At 37.7% G+C, this 19,782-nt stretch overlaps 3 protein-coding genes across 7 annotated transcripts in view; all 3 read left to right on the forward strand.

Annotated features, from left to right (window-relative positions):
* The first annotated feature begins 17 nt into the window (after window positions 1-17).
* mical2b (microtubule associated monooxygenase, calponin and LIM domain containing 2b) overlaps window positions 18-19,782 on the forward strand; it is a 135,484-nt gene continuing 115,719 nt past the window's right edge. For 2 of the 3 annotated variants that reach the window (XM_087311067.1, XM_087311074.1), the window contains exons 1-2: window positions 18-426; window positions 19,425-19,583. The gene's annotated coding sequence lies outside the window, so the exon portion shown is untranslated. Of the gene's footprint in view, window positions 427-19,424; window positions 19,584-19,782 lie in introns of those variants that run through there. The other variant, NM_001271913.3, reaches the window with a different exon arrangement.
* LOC147830848 (uncharacterized) lies at window positions 239-9,991 on the forward strand. The gene is made up of 4 exons (XM_087312756.1): window positions 239-426; window positions 3,022-3,173; window positions 3,826-3,983; window positions 9,869-9,991. The coding sequence occupies exons 1-4, from the start codon at window positions 239-241 to the stop codon at window positions 9,875-9,877; spliced, it is 507 nt and encodes a 168-aa protein (XP_087168882.1). The 3' UTR covers window positions 9,878-9,991.
* Window positions 10,049-17,221, forward strand: si:dkey-80c24.1. 3 transcript variants are annotated; one of them, XR_015525882.1, is made up of 10 exons: window positions 10,049-11,619; window positions 12,453-13,298; window positions 13,748-13,933; window positions 14,121-14,218; window positions 14,319-14,369; window positions 14,880-15,261; window positions 15,341-15,517; window positions 15,732-15,861; window positions 15,953-16,385; window positions 16,482-17,221. XR_015525882.1 is itself a non-coding variant. In XM_087311226.1 (9 exons), the coding sequence occupies exons 1-9, from the start codon at window positions 11,460-11,462 to the stop codon at window positions 15,960-15,962; spliced, it is 2,040 nt and encodes a 679-aa protein (XP_087167352.1). In that variant the 5' UTR covers window positions 10,049-11,459; the 3' UTR covers window positions 15,963-17,221. The 3 variants fall into 3 exon arrangements, 2 of the variants coding, with proteins under 2 accessions (XP_087167352.1, NP_001410212.1); XM_087311226.1 differs by having other exon boundaries at window positions 15,953-17,221; NM_001423283.1 differs by lacking the exons at window positions 10,049-11,619; window positions 12,453-13,298; window positions 13,748-13,933 and having other exon boundaries at window positions 14,133-14,218; window positions 15,953-17,191.

Here is a 19,782-nt window from a genome sequence, read left to right on the forward strand (position 1 = left end):
GAAGTAGGGAAAACTTTGTTCCGGTAGAAACAAAGAGCATTGGTGGAGACGAGTAATCAATCTTGTAGCGTACCTTTTTGTACTTATTTAAAAAAGAAACTGTCGTATATGTCGTTTAATAGGTTTCCCAGCGTTTAAAATATTAGGATGCGTTGGATTTGGTGCTATTCGGAGAGATGAGTGGATTTTACTGTGAGGAAAGGCAGCACTTTTTTGTGTGCTATGCTCTTCACGGAGGATGAAGTTCTCGTCCATCCACAGTCCAGCCGTAAATTTCTTACACCACAGGATGTGCCTTCCAGGTTTTGATGGAAAAACTGGGGAGAGGTTAAATCACGCCAGACGAGGACGGCAAAAATTACGGTCTGTTATAAGCAGCAGGAGGAAGAACCTGTTGAAATGGAGTGCGTTGCCGCCCTCCTCCGGGTGAGTGCAACACGTTAATACAATAATTTTAAAAAGACCACTGTCAACAATAATATCCCAGTAATTAATTATTAGTTAAACATAATTATTAGTTAAACTCTGCACGGGCCTGCACACACACATACTTTATCAAATATATGTCTGCGTGTGTATATACATGTATGTATATTTATATGTATATTTATAACACGTCAGAATGTGGAAAGAAGCAGAAGGGGATTTCTTGCTTTTTCTTCTACAAGTAAAAATGTATTTCTTATACGGATACGACTTTGAATAGGGCACGCAAATCTAAACGCCTTGAAAAAGTCATAGCGCTACCGGTAGTTGTCAACAAACTTTTCCGCCTTAAAGCTCCGCCTAGGCTAGTTGATTGACACCTCATTTGCATTTATCATTTGCCATGTCATTATTTTGAGGATTTGATTCACCATTTGCGAAGTCGTTTTAAGGATTTGATTCACCATTTGCAGAGTCATATTGAGGATTTGATTCACCATTTGCTGAGTAAGTATGAAGATTTAATTCATCATTTGTGGAGTCATTTTGAGGATTTGATTCACCATTTGCTGAGTCGTTTGAGGATTTGATTCACCATTTGCGGAAACATTTTGAGGATTTGAATCATCTTTTTTTCTTTTTTTTTTGGAGTGTACTTTATTGCAATAACAACAGTACATTATAACAAATACAGATACAAAGCTAAAAGAAGTATGGTACAATCAATAGGAATATTACTGTTTAGAAAATAAGTGAAATGTAACAAATTTCGAACAGATATAATATAGGTAAATCAAAATAAAGAAAACGATATAGAGAAAGAAACAACAAAAAAGAAGAAATAATTGAGGGCAAATGACAAAGAAAAAAAGAAATTATTGCAGAATTTTAAATAAAGCACATTTTTTTTATAAGTTTTAATAGCTTTCTTTTTGTGAGAGTTTGTGATGGTTTTTAAATAAAGAGCTAGTTCTCGTTTAAAAAAAAAAAAAAAATTGGCTTACACTGAGTATATTTGCATTTGTGTATAAAAAACTTTCCAATAAATAAAATGAAGTTTATGCAAAAAGTTGAATTAAGGAATTGTTTTCTTTTAATATAAAACCCCAAAATAACATGTCTATAGCTTAAAGAAAAATCACCACAAACCTTTTGAACAGAGAGTTTACATCAGACCAAAAAGATTTAACAGAGGGACACTCCCAAAACAAGTGAGCAACAGATTCAGAAGACGTTTCACAGAAAGAGAAAGAGATGTCAATGTCATTTTAAAATTTTTGTAAAAATTGTTTAACCGGATAAAACCTGTGAATAATTTTAAAAGATATTTCTTTAATTTTATTTGGTAAAAAAAATTCTGGGGGAGCAACCAGACATACAACCATTTAATATCATCAAAGAGGTTGTTCCAATAAGAAATAGAAGAAGGATTTGAGATGACAAGGTCTAAAAATAAAGATCTGATTTTGTGATTGGATTTTTAGAGGAGAATCAAATGGATCCAACAACAGTAGAATCAGGACTAATGGAACAAGCTGAAATCAATAAGTTATTATTTTTATTATTATTTCTAAAAAGCATACAGATTTTAGAGGAGATGGCCTTACAAACGATATTGAATTCTTTTTTTTTTAGATATGGGCAGACTCAGTATATCTTGCAGTAAAATCAGAGTAAGTAAATAAATTTCCATTACTGTAAAATGACTGGTTTACTAATATCATACCATTACTGAACCAGTTATTAAAGAATATAGATTTCCTCTTATGTAAAATATTACAATTGATCCAAATTTAAAAATTGTGTGGCGAGAAATTGTGCTTACAAATAAGTTTCCATGCCTGAAGCATTTGCTGGTGAAAATTGGAAAGTTTGATAGGAAGTTTGTTAATTGAGAAATTACACATTAATAAAAAGTCAATGCCTCCTAATTGAGAAAAAAACAGAACGAGGTATTTCATTCCAAATAGAAGATTGATTTCAGAAAAAAGCGTTTAAGTCAATTTATTTTTAAGGTATTATTCAGTGAATCAAAATCTATGAAGTTTAAGCCGCCCTTATTATAGGAATTTGATTTATCATTTGCGGAGTCTGTTTGAGGATTCGATTCATCATTTGCGATGTCGGTTTAAGCATTTGATTTATAGTTTGAGCATTTGATTTATCATTTGATCTTTTAAGCATTAGAATTTTCATTTTCATTTGAATTTTGTTAGGAAAAATTTCCATAGTGCAAGTCTGAGCGTGCAGCTTCATTATGTTGGAGGAGACAGTTGACGTTGTCCATCCACAAGATGGCAACAGAGACCGCATTATAAGAGTTGTTGCTAGAGCAGATACGTTTGCGGCCCAAAGTTAACCAGAAATATTTATATTATTTATTAAAGTTCATATTTGTTGTATTTTATTAACGTCTACCCCCACCCCAACCCTAAACCCAACCGTCACAGTAGTGTAAAAACAGTTGTTGTACCGAGTATTAGTTTTGTTATGTATTAAATTACCCAATAAAATGTATTTTTTAACGCCTACCCCCAACCCAACCCTAAACCCAACCATCACAGTACTGTAAAAATATTAATTATTGTTATACAGTGTCATTAAAAAATGGTGCTTTATTAATGTGCATATCGCACTTCCGGCCGGCCGCATATCCGATCTAGACTTTACCCATTATAAGCCTTTGGAGGAGAAGGAAAAAGCCAGCGTCATTTTAAACTACAGCTCATCAAATCATTATAAAACTGGTAAGTGACTTTTTCTTTTGAGGTGTTGGGTAAGCTATTAGCTACTTAAAATATAGCTAAACTACACTAAAAGCTACCCTCTGGGAAATGTAGCAAGCTAAGCTAAAAGTAGCGTGTCAAGAGTAGCCTATACCTACATCTAAGCTATTTTTGCCATTTTCATTTTTAAATCGAAGCACCTTAAATAAAAATCGAGCATGATTAATAAAACTGTCAATGAAACATATGAGGCATATTTGTTCAGTTCAATTATTTACTACAAATAATATGCTGTCCTGGGCGTCACGGTGGCGCAGTGGGTAGCACGATTGCCTTACAGCAAGAAGGTTGCTGGTTTGAGCCCCGGCTGGGTCAGTTATGCTGGATAAATTGGCGGTTCATATCCCTGATTAATAAAGGGACTAAGCTGAAAAGAAAATGAATGAATGAATATGCTGTTCCGAACAGAAAGAAATGACAGTATATAACTCAATGACAGTATTTTGTCATTTGTATTTTTTGGGTTTATGAAAATGGGTTACTATTTTGTATCAAAATACTTTAGTGTCTTGTATTTCTGTATTTTAAAATACTGTAAAATACTTTGTAAGAAGTCTACATGATGACATCATAAAAACAGTTTGATTTGATTTTATGCTCTGTGTGGGTTTAGCAGTGGGTAGTTCAGTTCACCGAGGCCCGCATCTGGACATCAGTGATACCCTGGAGGAGAATGTGGCTCACGGACAAATCACTTTAAACGAGATGTTCAGAGAGGTGGAGAAACTGATGGAGGACACACAGCACAAGCTTGATGAGGCTGTGCATCAGGTATTGTTTGTATTCTAAGCAATAAACAGACATGAACTGAACTAAAACTGCTTTTAATAATGGCGGTCTACAACAACAAGTGCCCAAGAACCAGGACAACAGCGTCCCTACCGGATGCAGGTCATGTATGCTATTACTCGGTGTAACATCTCCCTTTCTTTAGAGAATCACTTAACTTCACAGGAAACAGTAGGTCATCAAATACTAACTAACGAATAACTTTTTTTTATAACTCCCCTTTGATGCTAGCCTAATAGCCTACTAGAACTCACAAGTTAAGTCTCTGTGGTGGCCATGATTGACGGCCGCTGCAAGTGATGATCGGCGCTCCCCATGATGACAGTTTGTTGGTCACTGTTAGTCTTTGGTCCTGAGCTTGCTCTGGTTTACAGTCTATAATAACTGAAGTGTTCTCCCCTCTTGTGATTACCATTTCCCTACAGCCGGTAGCGCCCTGGCTGTTCTCCTTAGATTCTGCCTCTTGATGATTAAACTGATCAAAATGCTCGGCTCTTCGCAAATCCACACGGTTGCGCCTGTACCATGTGCCCTCCACATCAACAGCATAAGATTCACCTTTCCTAAACATTGGCCTCTCCGCCACCGGCCCGTGCGGTCTCACGTAGGGGTTTTATTCTGATGTATTCGCCGACATTAAGCTCTGGGAGGTCTTTGGTTCTTAAGTCGTACTGGAATTTGGACATGCACATTTCCATCTCAGTTTCTCTGAAACTCCCTCCACCACGCTTGGAATAAGCAGACTGTTCGCCATCGGAAGTCCCATCCTAAGTCTACGGGACATGAGTCATTGCACGGGACTGCTGTCTAATCCCTCTGTCGGCGAGTTTCGCCATTGTAGAATTTCAAGCCATCTGACCCATCGAGTTTTGCTCTCTTACATATGGATTTTACGATCTTTACTGCGGACTCAGCCTTTCCATTAGACTGTGGGTGCTGGGGTGACGATGTTACATGAGCGAACCTCCATTGTCTTGCAAAACATCTGAAGGGTTCATAAGCAAATTGCAGTTCGTTGTCAGGGATCACTTGATCCGGCTACCCATGACGTGCAAACTGAACTTTGCAACGCGTGATGAATGTGTCTGCTGTCAAGTCTGGTAACTGATTGATTTCCCAGTAATCTGAGTAGTGGTCCACAATGATAAAGTCTTTACTACTGTACGCATACAGGTCCATACTTACAATTTGCCAGGGGCAGACCGGGATCTTGTGAGACATCATTGTTTTCTTTTGTTGCCTCGTTACATGCAGCAAAGTTTGTCACAAAATCCTTTATCTTGCTCCTCGTATTCGGCCAGAGCAGTGTTTCCTTCGCCAGTCTGTAACAGGCCTTACCTTCGAGGTATGAATGCGAGTTGCATGAATGCTCAGTGCTTTAGGTATAGTAACGCACTGAACCTGAACCTCTGAACAGCTAATACTATATTTGCCAGGTCCTGCCATGTGGTGTCAGATTTTGTCCATGCTCATGATCCGGCTCTGCTTCTACATCCAAGTCATTGCAGCCAACAACCAGTATGTCATTCACAATGGGCTCTATGCCTCAGAGTCCCATTAGCTGCTCATGTTGCTTGCGTTGATCGGTCTCAGGTGCTACCGAAACAGTGAAAGGCAGTTTACACCATCTTATACGCCCCATGGCATCCAAAAAGTTGTCGTTAAACTGTTCTTATTGTCCAGTCTGCTGTGTAAAAAGGCTTCTCGAACGTCCACCAGCGTAAACAGACGTGTTTTTGGAAATTTATACAGAATGTCCTTGAGCATCGGCATGTGGTAATGAGATTTCTGCAGTGCTTGGTTCAGCTGCTTTGGATCTATGCAAATTCTCAATTTGTCAGGCTTCACTATAACTACCTTGTTGCGGATCCATGGAGTGGGTTTGGTGACCGATGTGATGTGTCCCTCCATGATGTGCTTGTCAAGCTGCTGTTTAACTCTGGCTCTTAAGGCCACCGGTATGTTCCGTGGCGCGGATTGCACTGGTGATAAACTGTTGTCCAGCCACATCGAACTTCACCCGGGACAGACTCGACTGGATCATTAAACTCATCCTTGTAGCTGCAAATGAGCAGTTGCTTCGTAAGGGGGAATATCAGAGCAATCAACAATGTGAAGCTCCTTGGGGATGGTAAATTTCATGAGTCCTAGCTGCTGGCATGTGTTACCCGAAAGTAGTGGATTCTGATTAGCTTCTCCTATCTCGAAAATCAACTTGTGTTTGGTGCCTTTTACAGTGCATTCTGTGTGAAATCGTCCCAGAGAAAGCATTGTCGCACCCGACATTGTTGCAGGGGGCATTTATAGTCCAGTTTCTCTTTGATTTTTCTGCTCATAACGTTACAAGTGGCACCTGTATCTAGCTGACAGGCCTGCTTTTGTTTATTAATTGTTAAGTTCACAAACCATTTTGGACCTGGACACTTTACAGTGTCAACGCATTCCTCAGCAGTGAAAAGCCAACCCTCATTGAATGGCAATTGTTTGTCTTGAGCATTATCCGTTACTATGATGACTCTGCCTGAATTGTAAACTCTCTGTCGTGCCCCACCCAATTTGGCGAAGTGATTCAATACACCACATGATCGACATGTCTTCCCATACGCATGGCACAGGTCTCTGCCTTTCGTGTTACCTCCCCAACAATACTTGCAAAATGCATACGGAACGCTTACTCATTATTTTCACCGTCCTTGTGTTTCAGCCTCTGTGCTACTGCGACATTCACACTGTCAATGATTGAGCTGTCAATTGTTAAAACATGTTGCTCCATCACTTCTGCTCATTGGCATTTTGTGCTGCTGGTGTTCTCATAGTCAATGCCCAAGACAAATCGTTCACGAATCATTTAGTCTTTAAGCTCTTTGTAGTTGCAGGTTAAAGCTCGTTCCCGCATCTTTGTGAGAAAACTGTATATAGGCTCATCCACTTCTTTTTTGCAGCATCCGAACCTGTATCTCTTGTTAATCCCATTTTTTGTGGGCTTGAAGAAGGCCCCCAGAGCATCGAGTATGGCGTTCGGATTTTTAGCTTGTTCCTACGTCAACACAATATTATGATTGTAGACATGCCGACGTTTGTTGCCCATAAGGCGGTGTAGTGCTGCTGCTCTCACCTCACTGGGTTCCTCATTTAATCCTGTCACTAGTTCATAGTCCTCATATTCCACTCTGAAAATGTCCCAATTCTTTGATATATCCCCTGACATCCGCTTGACCTCAGGTGCTGGAATGCTGTTCATGGACATATTCGGAGTTTAGTGCACTTCTGACACCATGTTTGTATTCTAAGCAATAAACAGACATTAGCTGAACTAAAACTGTCCTTATTGATGGCGGTCTACAACAAGTGTCCAAGAACTAGCACAACAGCGTCCCCACCGAATGCAGGTCATGTATGCTATTACTCCGTGTAACATCTCCCTAGAGAATCGCTTAACTTCACTGGCAGCCACTAAACACTCAAACTCGACACGAAACTGTAGGTTAACAAATAGGTATGACTAGAGAACGGGTAGAAATTTAATTTTGTTTTGCTCCATAGTCCTTTACACATACTTCACTGTAAAACCCAACAGTCAGCTTTATAAAATGAAATGAGTGTTATTAACTCAAAATTGACTGAGAGTTAATTCTACTCATTGGCAAAGAGTTTTGAACTCAGTGTTTAAGGTAATGAGTTAATAAAATAGCTCAGTTTTTTACTCAAATGGTTTTTAGCAATTGGTTTCATCAAACAAATTTAGTTGCCTTAACTTATTGTGTTTTACAGGACTCAGTTGGTTTGGGTTCTCCTCATTTAGAAAGGTTAGAGGAATGTTCTCCATTTGTTTTTAATAGTAGTTGTTTGTAATTGTTTCTAAATTGACTGTACATTTCTATTGAGTTTATTTCTGCAACAAATTAAACTGGGACTCTGGAAAAAAAATCAAGAATTTGTTATTTATTTGAAAAAATCATAGCATGCAGTCTGACGTAGACATGGGTCTGTATAAGATTGTGATGGTAAGATATCTTTAGATAAAAATATCACAGTTTCACGGTATTGTGATAACATTGTGATTTCAAAAACACATTTCTTTACAGTTTAAACCAGGATCATTGGAAATCTTTTCTGCTGGAGATACTGTTGTCCTAAAAAACTAAAACAAAAATCGTAAATTAAAAAATCTTACACATACCTTAGGAAGTTTTGGCTGTCTTAAAAGCTTGAGTTTTCCAAACCGCGATATACATTGAAAACGGTTATCGTCCCATGCCTAGTCTGACATGTTTCGGAAGCAGCTCTTTAAAATGAACTTAAAATGTTCCTAATATGAATGTCAATGATAAATAATCTCAGATGGAGAACGAGACTACAAAATCACTGTTAAATGGACGCGACTTTCCAGACAACTTTCACGATGAAACTACGACAGAAATTAAGGTTCATAATTTCATATGCAGTTGAAGTCAGAATTATTAACCCCCTGAATTATTAGCCCCCGGTTATTTATTATTTTTTGCTAAGTTCAGTTTAACAGAGAGAAGATTTTTTTTAACACATTTCTGAACATAATAGTTTAGAATTGTCTCCAGTGCAAATAATCCTCTGTCATCCCACTCACTGAGGACACTGCAGTGTAGGTGAGAAACTTGTTGAATGCTTAAAAGTGTATTTCAGAATTTCTGAGTCCATGTTTGCAAATCTAGAGCCTGTAGTGGTGAACAATGCTCAAACACTATTTAACCACGTGCTGGAATACTTAGCCTGCTATTTATTTTCACACATTCATGTTTTCATATCTTAATCTGGCCTGTGACATGCATGAGCTATCACTTAAAATTTCTCTATTTATAGTCTAATTGTACATTATAAGTTAATAACTAATAAATTGTACTTGTTTTCTAACTAACAATATAGTAACTGCAATAAATGTGTTTCTCACTGTTGATTTTAACAGAATAACTCAAATTGACTAATTAGACTTTATTGTAAAGTGTTACCAGCGGTATTTTATAATCCATTTGCAATTAAATTTTTAAACATTTGTATAACATGTTTCGATACACAAAGTAGTTTTATACCTGTGTTGAATATTGTGATCTTATTACTGCATATCCTGATCAAAGCTTTAACAAGTAATTGCAGCTAGAAAAGTTAACGTCATCATAAGCTTGATATTAGCTATTGCTCTGTTACAGTAATTGTCAATGTGGACTCTAGCATGTCTACATGTTCTGTCTAGAGACTGGATTCTGAGAGCAAGATCCTGTGAAGTGTCCATCAAAGCTGAAGAGTAGAACTGGGTGTAAGTTTGAAATGCAACAGAATGTGTGTATCTGTCTGCCTAAGTATTGCTCTGACTGTGATTTTGGTGTCACATGTAGGTTCAGCAACTGTTCTGAGACCGAGTAAAAATGTCATGAACCGGAACATATTTATCTTGTATTGTTTGTGTTTAATTCTGCACAATATTCCAGGAAAATATATTTTACTACCACAACAATTAACCCAGCATGTGATATTATTCAAACTGTAGATTTCATCTGTTATTCATCACTGTATATCTCTTTATAGACGTGCCCGTTTTAATGTTCAGATTTTTTAAAATGTTTGTACAGATTCAGGCTGTCAGCCAGACAGAAAATATTAAACTAAATGATCATTTCAGTGTAAGCCATGAATGACAGTCTTTGCTTGTAACAGAACTGTGGATGTGTGGATATGGGCAGTTGTAAAATGATGAGTGGTAGGGAATGTGTATGTATTTACATTAGATACTACTCTGCACATTACTGTGCATTCATAAAACATGACAATAATTCTTGGTCTGTTGTAAGTTTTTAGTTGTTAGGATCATACAAAATCATATTCTCCTCCCTCAGATGCTGTGAAGTGATGGAGTCCAGATGCTACAGGCACAGAAAAAGATGCAGCAATGGAGGAACACAGTGAGCACCTTCCAGGAAGAGCTGGAGGATAGTAGAAATAAAGACTCTAAAATAAAATTTTACTTGTGTTGTCCATATTTCTGTTTTGTAGGTTTTTTTTTTCTTATTAGATGTGTCTGTTTGACTGTGATGTAAATCTGTGACTATATGAACAATAAATAATTTGCTTAATTGTAACACTATTGCATCCTCAAATAATGTATTAATTATGATTTACAGGTGATTACAATGTCATAAAGTCGTTCAGGTATAACTGGACCGAAATCGGACCTGATTGCATTTCAATGCTTTAAATAATAAGTTTTTAACGCGTACGCGTTTTAAAAACAAACCTGAACATGGACCAAACGTCCAGAACATGATAAATTTCGACGTGCAGGAACCGTGTAGAAAAGACGTGCGATTCACGGCCAGATGGCGAAAAAGACCTCGGTTGCATTTTAATTTTGGTACTACTTTTCAACTACGCGACGTGAATTGTTTAACACAAAACAAAAAAAAGTGTCCAGCACCAAATCCTCCATAGATCAATAAGATTTAAACAGAGCTTTATATAATAAGTCAACTCCACTGATAATGATAATATTTTAGCGATTATATTTTATCTCAAAGAAGAATTTTACTAATTTACAAGAGAGGCATAAAAAGGGAAGGACATTATTAATTATTACTGTTATTGTTTTATTATTCAGATGACCAATTTCTGAATAGTGAGGTTATTTGTGCCTACCAGTTTGTTATTTGTCCAATAAATCATAATACATTTTTTCTTTCTCTTGTGGACTGATAATTTATGGACTATTTTAGCCCAACCCTTCATGTTTGTTATTCAATCTTTTATGTTTGAAACACTAATGTCCACTTATTATTGACTGTGATAAACAACTTTAATACGTTTATATGCTTTGGTAAAATATCACCTCACTGATGGTTTTTTTAATATTTTTTATTATTGACTTCAATAACAAAGATACAAAATCCAATTTTATACAAAAAACAGTGATATTAACAGATCAGGATAAATAATATAAACATATATATAAAAATTAAATTAAAAGAGAAACAAAAGAGAAAAAGTTTTTCATTAAAAAATAAACAATTAAACAGAGATATATACATAACACAGATACAGGAAGAGGAAACAAGGACTTATGTATCCGTGATATTTCCAAAATATTTATCATAATAATCCAAGAATATGTCACTTTTCTTGTTATTAACTAGTCTTAGAGATTTAATAAAAACATCAATTTCAATTAAAAAAATGTGGAAAAGAAGGCTGCGAAATGGAGAATTTTTGTCTGTGAATAAAATGTTTTCCATACAAAATAAAAAAGTTAATAATGTAGTTCTCTGATATATCAGTTTTGCCTTTATAGTAACAAATAATATCTTGAAGTTGTAAGGGTCTGGAAGAAGCAATCTCACTGATGACGAATAAATAGAACGAGAAGAATGCCGTTACGTCATAGCCGACAGAATTCCTCAGAGTGACAAACGATCGAGTACAGTGAACAGTGATTTAATGACTTTAGCGACTTGTTTTGCATCTCAAACAGCAAATAATATGTCGACTGTGTTTTTTACTCGAGATAATTTGATCACGCCTGTATTTGTCAACAATAATCATCAGAGTGACACGATGGCTTCTCCTACACCTCGTAACACGACGAGAAGCCCAACAGGTGAGATGAGAGTTTACAAAAACGGTGTATTCCCACCTATTATTTAAGAAAAACTATAATAATAATAATATTTTAGAGGCAAATATTCAGTTAAATGAATAAATATATATCCAACTTTACCTGCATAATAATAAATGTCTATAGCTCTGTTTCTGTAACTGAAGTTTTGGAGCAAGACTTTTTCATTTGGATTTCTAAGACTGATTGTTAAATGTTGAAGTTATAATTTACTCACAGATTTCTTAACTGAAGATCTAGCGCTAGAGAAATTGTTCACTTTGAGTTTGACGATTGCTAATGGAAAGCTGCAAAAATGTGGATTTAGTTTCATTATTTTTTTTGTGGTGGAGAAGTGGTGCTTGAGGAAGAATGTAGATGTAGATGTGGCACCCACTGACAAACAAATAAAAGGCTTCATAAATTTAATTAAACATTGTGATGGTGATTGTTAAATAGCTCAAACTATAATAAAATATTCTATAACTCAGAATATTGACTCAAAAATGAGTTATTATAATAGTTTGCATTTCGTGTGAGCAGGTGTAAAATGTTTATTTTTGCAAAACAGTTGCTAATAGGATTTTTCCTAATGTCTAAAATGGATGACTTATTGACTATGATGTTGTTTTTGTCGTATTATGTCATAGAAATGATTTGCAATTCCACGTAATTAATTGTAGTTTTTAAACATTTTCTATTATAATTGTACATTTATTCTTGATGTTTGTTTTGTGTGATTGTCTTTTATATGTCTAATTTTCAACAGTTTGTCTATTGTAAACCTGAGGTTAAAGAGTTTTCTAAAATTTCCCTGTTCATTTCCTTTACTTTAGAAAACCCAGAGAACGGGAGGAAAGGGAAAAGAGTCTCTGCTTTCTTTAAGAGAGTATGGAAGGCTGCAAAGCGCCCTTTCCTTAGCTCTGACCGGAGCAGAGTGGTTCCCTTTGAACCACAGTCAGATAACGACAATTTCGAGCACCTGCCTGTTCCAGGTCCCTCCAGGACCGTCGCAGCACATGCAGACCTTGAGCCGGTGTGGCTGCCAGGCCAGGTCTGTGAAGATCCTCAGCCGTTGAGTGTTCCGGGCCCCTCCAAGATCAAGCAAACAGCAGATGTGCCGAATGCAGATCGGGCCCGTCCTGAGTCCTCAACGGCCCTCACAGGTCATGTTGACCCTGAGCAGATGCATCCGCCAGTCCAGGTCTGCGACAGTCTTGAGTCGTTGGCTGTTCCAGGACCATCCAGGATCCAGTCAACGACCATCGCAGATCATGTTGACCCTGAGCAGATGCGTCCGCCAGTCCAGGTCTGTGAAGATCCACAGCCGTTGAGTGTTCCGGGCCCCTCCAGGATCAAGCAAACAGCAGATGTGTCGAATGCAGATTGGGCCCGTCCTGAGTCCTCAACAGCCCTCACAGGTCATGTTGACACCGAGCAGATGCGTTCGCCAGTCCAGGTCTGCGACAGTCTCGAGTCGTTGGCTGTTCCAGGACCTTCCAGGATCCAGTCAACGACCATCGCAGATCATGTTGACCCTGAGCAGATGCGTCCGCCAGTCCAGGTCTGTGAAGATCCTCAGCCGGGCCCCTCCAATATTAAGAAAATGACGGATGCAGATTCGGTCAGTCCTGAGTCGCCTCCGTCTGTTCAAGACCCCTCTAAAATTGATGGGACTGATGGTGAGTCATCCTGAATTTGGTTCATTTTATTTCTGCCATCTGTTATTTTTACTCTTTGCTTTTTTAGTTTATAAATCAGACAGTGTCATTTCTTGTACTGTTGGTGTGTATTAATTAATACAGTGCTAAACATATATGAGTACACCCCCACAAATCTCTCATTTAAATTCATATTTTCTATAGGATGCTTTACACTATTCTATATTCTAATATCTTTCCATTTCTAAAAATGTTCTGTGACTAAAATATTATTTTAATAAATAAATCTGTTTATTAAATCAGTTTTGTTCAAATGCACCAGTTTATGTTGCTATATATTACCCATATTCGCTGAGAAATGGATAAAATATTCATTTTCAAAATGGGGTGTACAGCATATATGAATATTCTGAGCACTGTAGCTGCAGCTCTGTTCATGGAGATGTTTCTGTTTGTTTTCTTCATTTTAGAAAAACCCAAGAAAGGAAGGAAAGGGAAAAGAGTCTCTGCTTTCTTTAAGAGAGTATGGAAGGCTGCGAAGTTCCCTTTCCTGCATTTTACGCCACAGCCTGAGCCAGAGTCAGAGCCAGACCCAGACCTTGAGTCAGTATTTCTGCCAGGCCAGGGTCCTGAGGAGGATTCTGGGCTCACTCGTGGTAAGTCATCATTCTGTAATTCATAATTAATATAAATTATTAATCAATTTACTCCTGCAATTCTGATAGAAGTTACTGATTTTAGATCATTGCATTAGATCCAGATTTAAAGGACAGAAGTCATTTATTTGATCCGTTTCATACCAGACAATCCAAGTAAATCTTCCTGCTTTTTTCTGTTTTTCAGGATTTGATCTGTCTCAGTTTGAAGTCGGAGACATGATTGGAGAAGGAGCTTTTGGCCAGGTGTATGTGGCATCTCACAAACGCAGTAAAAGAGTAAAGGTAGAGAACTATTTTTTAAATTCAGTCAACATTTTCCTCCTGATTATTAAATATAAATAATTTGTTGGCTTTAATTTAATTTGTTGTTGTTTTTCCGCAGGTTGCCCTGAAGTGTATGGTGAAGAGTCAACAGGACCGTTATCTGGACGTTGTAAGTTGAATCATTCACACAACAGTGAAAATGTGCTGAGCATTTAGTCATCCTTCACCCAGAGACAAGTTTTGAACACATGAATGTCGGGCTGTGGAATTAATTAAAATTCATTTAACATTAATGGAGATGAAAATGATCATTGATTCATATCCCGGCCCCTTGTAAAGCAGTCTGCATTCATTTCTACACAAAGCTGGAAATCAGTGAAATCCTGTAGCGGGACTTTTGCAGCATGTGATGTGCTTGATTTATTAGAGTGTATATGATTCATTCAATAGTGCTACAGAGAGCTTGTGCTGTTGTGTGCATGTGCTCAGCCTCAGAGACGGACAAAACACACACATGTAGAGTCCTCTTTTAGCTTAAACTGCATGACTGAATGCTCAAATACAAGCAAAAATGTGTCGGAACATGGAGCTTAGTGATTATTCACACAGTGAAGTTTGTGTTTCTGTACTTTGTGCAATTCTGCTTTGGTAATATCTTTGAAATCTGTTTTCTTTCTAGGATGGTCATTCCACACCTGTGCTTGCGGAAGTGGCAATGATGCTTAGGTTGATGAATGCTCCGCGATGTCCAAACATCATCAGATTACACCACTGGCTTGAGATTGAGGACAACTTTGTTCTCATTCTGGAGTACGCAGAGTCATGCAAGACCTTGCTTCAGTACATCAAAGATACAGCGGACATTGAAGAAAACCAAGCACGCCAGTTAATGCGTCAGTTGATCCGAGCTGTAATGTTCTGCACTGAGCGTGGAGTTTTCCATGGTGATATACACACGGCGAACATCCTGGTGACTCTACCCCGATTAGAGCTCAAATTGATCGACTTTGGATGTGCTCAGCCAATTACCCAAAAGCCTTTCAACAAAAGTGACTATCGAGGTGAGTTGGCATTCTGTGTTAGTTTCTTTGGTCACAGTATTGTCTTATGAAATGAATTCTGGAAATGTCTCTCTTACAGGAGCTGGACATGGCATGCCACCCGAGGCTTTGAGGTGTCGTGTATTCCATGCTTACCCGGCATACGTCTGGACAATAGGCATCATGCTGTATGAAATAATGCATGGACGACTGGCCTTTAATAACAGACAGTCAATAATGTTTGGCTGCATTGAGATACACCCCAGATTATCTACAGGTAAGCAGACACCTCTGAACAATCTCAGCCTCAGTGACAGAATAAAACATGTCAGTCATAAGTAAACTGGATTAAATATAATGCTTACAGGACCTGTAGATATTAAAGTCACTTAATTGTGGATGTTTTGTAACATTTGATGTTGTAAGATTTAAAGACGCTTATGAATCTTGAGTATGCAGACATATTTCACACTCTCTGTGACACTTTTCAGCATGCGTGGACCTGATTTCCCAGTGTTTGATTCGTAATCCAGCTAAACGGCTACAGTTACACCAGGTAGAAGAGCACTGCTGGTTCAATCCAACGACCCCAAATCCTGTGAAGCAGTTATACAATAGGAGGTAGAGGAACACAGCGAGTTTTATTTGACAGCCCTTCATATTACTGCTTAAATAACTTTGTGTTGTTTCTGATTGTTTTTCTCCATTTTAGAAAAAACTAAAGAAGCGAGGAGGAGAAGAGCACCATTTCCAGACATTTCACAAGACTGTTAAAGTTATTAATAACTCCCTCATGTCATTCCAAACCTCTAAGACCTTACTTCTCTTCAGTGTCAGTTCATGACGTGTGTTGACGAGAGCTCTGTCCTGCACTGTATGTGTGTCGCACTGCTGACGTTTACCTCAGATGTGCCCACGCTTTGTTTAAATGAGAGGAAGTCGCGCAGGCCTCTGGGTTAAACATCAGCAGTGCGACACACATACAGTGCAGTACAGAACTTCTGTAGTCATTATTTCTGTTTTATTATTTCAGAAAGTGAAAATATTTGAGATGAAAACTCTCTGATCCTCCATAAACCACAAAGATGAAGAAATGTTGAAATCACAGAAAACTTCATCAAACCATGAGAGCCCTGTCCTGCGCTGTATGTGTGTCGCGCTGCTGACGTTTACCTCGGATGTGCCCACGCTTTGTTTAAAAGAGAGGAAGTCGCGCAGGCCTCTGGGTTAAACATCAGCAGTGCGACACACATACAGTACACTGTGCTCTTATGAACGTGTGGTTTGAGGGTCAGAGAGCTCTCAGATTTCATCTAAAATGTTCTCATTTGTGTTCTCAATATGAAGTAAACATGAATTTGAACTAAGGACATGAGGCGAGTAATTAATGACAATAATGGTAATTAATGGTGCCTAGACCGCAGCTCTGCACAAGACGTTTGGCCAGAGGAGAAATGGTCGTGCCCAACTGAGCCTGGTTTCTCTCGAGGTTTTTTCCTTCACTTTAGTCAATTGGTGAAGTTTTGTTCCTCGCCACTGTCGCCGCTGGCTTGCTTGGTTTGGGACTTGTGGAGCTGCGCATCGATGGATTTCCTCTTCAGTGTTTGGACTTTCAGCAGTGACAATTAAACCACACTGAACTGAACTGAACTGAACTTCAACTGTGAAATCTGGACTGACACAGTTTCAATTTACTTCTATGTTAAGCTGCTTTGACAGTCCACATTGTAAAAGCGCTATAGAAATGAAGATGAATTGAACTGAATTAATGCTAAAACTCCATTAGGAAGTCCAGTGCTGTCACAGTTTTCTCCTCTAAAGTGTCATCAAAGATCTGCTTGACTATTTTCTACCTCATAAATGAATCTGGTGTTCTGTCATAAGAGAGAGAGATTGTTTTATAATTAAGTGTTCATAATTGTTTTGTAATGAATTGCTTTTATTTATTGTTAATAATTCAAATAAAGTCCTGTGAATCAAACTGAAGCTCTGATCATCATTTCTGTGACTTTTCTAAATGACTCCTTACTCAATTAAAGCGAGAGTTCTCCCTAAACTATTTACTCAAGCGCTTCCAAACCTTTGAGTTTCTTTCTTCTGTTGAACACTAAAGAAGATACTTTGAAGAAATCTGAAAATCTGTAACCACTGGCATCTATATTAGGAAAACAAATACAATGAAAGTCAATAGTTACAGGTTTCCACCATTTTTCAAAACATCTTCTTTTGTGAAAACAGAAGAAACTCATCGTAAGGGCAGAGTAAAAGATGACAGAATATTCATTATTGGGTGAAGGAATCTCTTTACCGAACAGTAGTGCCATATACTGTTTACTATGATTTAACACACATTTGTGGAGCCTGTTTAGCCAAATGGAACCACAGAGAAGGTTTTACTGTTACACAATATGTTGTTTTATATTACAATATCACATACTGATACAACAAATATTTCCCCCCTGATACAGTCAAGATTGCAGACCACTCTTTGAGACTAAATTGTTCAAACTTTGACAATCTCAGCTTAAAGCAACAGTTTAGACTTGAGTAACTGGACTGTGTTTGACAGCTTCATGTATACGGCTCCAAGAGAAGTTCCTGAATACCTAAGGTCTACTTTTTAGATGCCAAGCAGATACACTGCACACGTCAAACATTGTTTTTATAGGTCAGACATTGGGAACACAAGCAGCTCTGTAAGAACAGTCTCATGATGATCTCAGTGTGATTTGGGCTGTCGCTTGTAGAAGCAGCTGTTCTGCTCAAAGTTACTGCCATCACAAGCTGTCCACTGCCTGTCTGTTCTTCATTGTCCAGCAACATTAAGAAGAAATCTCCAAAAATAATAGATAAAAGAGAAACATGTTAAATCATTATTAAAGAAACACAAGACACCAGTCAATCACATTACAGCATCTTTTAGAAGAAACCAACAATGACTGAAACACATTTCTGTCCTACATTTAAATGTCGGAATGTAAAGGAATAAGGATAGCAATAGTGCTCAAAAAAAAGGAAATGATGTATGTGTCCTCCTGGTTTATTTGTGTTTCACTACTGAAAGATATCTAGTCAAATGTTACTTGCAGTTCATCAGTCTTGCAGTAGTCAAAAATACACTGTCTGGGTCAAAATGAGTGATTTTTCTTTAATGCTGAAAATCATTAAAAGTAAACATAATTTTTGAAGTTTTTAGATTTTAGAAGTAATAATTTTCCTTCAGTTTAGTCCCTTTATTAATTTGGGGTTGCCACAGCACAATAAACCGCCAATTTATCCAGCATATGTTTTACACAGCGGATGCCCTTCCAGTACTGGGAAACACCCATCCAGAGTAAAGATCATATTACATTAATATCTATAAATAGTGATTAAAGATATCTATCAATGATATTTTTACTGAGTAACATAGAGACATCTCAAATGACTATTTTACTGGTGATAATAACAATAAATGCTCTTTCATGGCCAAACTGCAGCTCTGCTCATAACATTTGGCCAGTAGAAAACTGCTGTTTGTTGGCCGGGCTGAGCCTGGTTTCTCCAAATGTTTGTTCTTCACTTCTGTCAATTGGTGGAGTTTCGCTTATGCACACAGACACACGTCAAAACATTTTTCATTCAATTTCTTGTCGGCTTAATCTCTTTATTAATCCGGGGTCGCCACAGCGGAATGAACCGCCAACTTATCCAGCATGTTTTTAAACAGCGGATGCCCTTCCAGCCGCAACCCATCCCTGGGAAACATCCACACACACTCATACACACTACGAACAATTTAGCCCACCCAATTCACCTGTACCGCATGTCTTTGGACTGTGGGGAAACCGGAGCACAGAAAAACAGAAGGACAAAAATATGACAATTGTTTTGAAATACAATATCTTGGCAATGTATACATGTGGTGTCATTCACTAATATTAGCACTTTGAGCAATTGTGAACAAAGAACCTGTGGGGAAGAAATCTTCATTTTTAAACATTTTTTTTCTTTATAATTTACAAAAAAATCTGTAATGGTTATTTTACAGATCATAATCATAATTGTTCAAATCATAATTGATTATTATTTTGAAACTAGTATTAATCTAAGCTCATTATATTATTCAATAATAATTCATACATTTTTGAACATAGGAAAGTGAATACCAAATGATGTATAATTAGATTTTACTAACTTTTTAGGAGTTAAATATGCACATCCTTCAACAGTCCAGAAGATGGAGATAGAGTCCAGCATCGGCTCCATCATCACAGTGACTTTCCGTGCTAATGAAACACCTGCCAGCATGTGTGTGATTCAGCTGCAGTGCTCGTGCCAGGAGAACCGCTCCGCTGCTGAAGGTGAGGTTGAAATATAACGTTAGTTCATGCTCGTCATATGTATCAACATTATGAGTATTGTCTGGTATTAGTAGAGTTGTTAAAGAAGCGCCAGGAATATGAGGCGTCTGAAAGACAGAGGGCAGTAAAACGTGTGTGTACTGTATATCTGTTTGTGTAAGAGAGGCTGTTTCATAGGCAACATCATGCATGTTGTAAG

This window comes from Danio rerio, chromosome 25, assembly GCF_052040795.2.
Source record: "Danio rerio strain M-AB ecotype USA chromosome 25, GRCz13ab, whole genome shotgun sequence".
NCBI classification, from domain to species: Eukaryota; Metazoa; Chordata; class Actinopteri; order Cypriniformes; family Danionidae; genus Danio; species Danio rerio.

What these genes read in the sequence shown, in the direction of transcription:
- LOC147830848 (XM_087312756.1), top strand. Translation starts at nt 239, where the DNA reads ATGAAGTTCTCGTCCATCCACAGTCCAGCCGTAAATTTCTTACACCAC. An exon ending in GCGTTGCCGCCCTCCTCCGG is followed by an intron (nt 427 to 3,021) that starts GTGAGTGCAACA and finishes ATTGTTATACAG; the next exon opens with TGTCATTAAAAAATGGTGCT. An exon ending in ATCAAATCATTATAAAACTG is followed by an intron (nt 3,174 to 3,825) that starts GTAAGTGACTTT and finishes GTGTGGGTTTAG; the next exon opens with CAGTGGGTAGTTCAGTTCAC.
- si:dkey-80c24.1 (XM_087311226.1), top strand. Translation starts at nt 11,460, where the DNA reads ATGACTTTAGCGACTTGTTTTGCATCTCAAACAGCAAATAATATGTCG. An exon ending in AACGCAGTAAAAGAGTAAAG is followed by an intron (nt 14,219 to 14,318) that starts GTAGAGAACTAT and finishes GTTTTTCCGCAG; the next exon opens with GTTGCCCTGAAGTGTATGGT. An exon ending in CAACAAAAGTGACTATCGAG is followed by an intron (nt 15,262 to 15,340) that starts GTGAGTTGGCAT and finishes TCTCTCTTACAG; the next exon opens with GAGCTGGACATGGCATGCCA.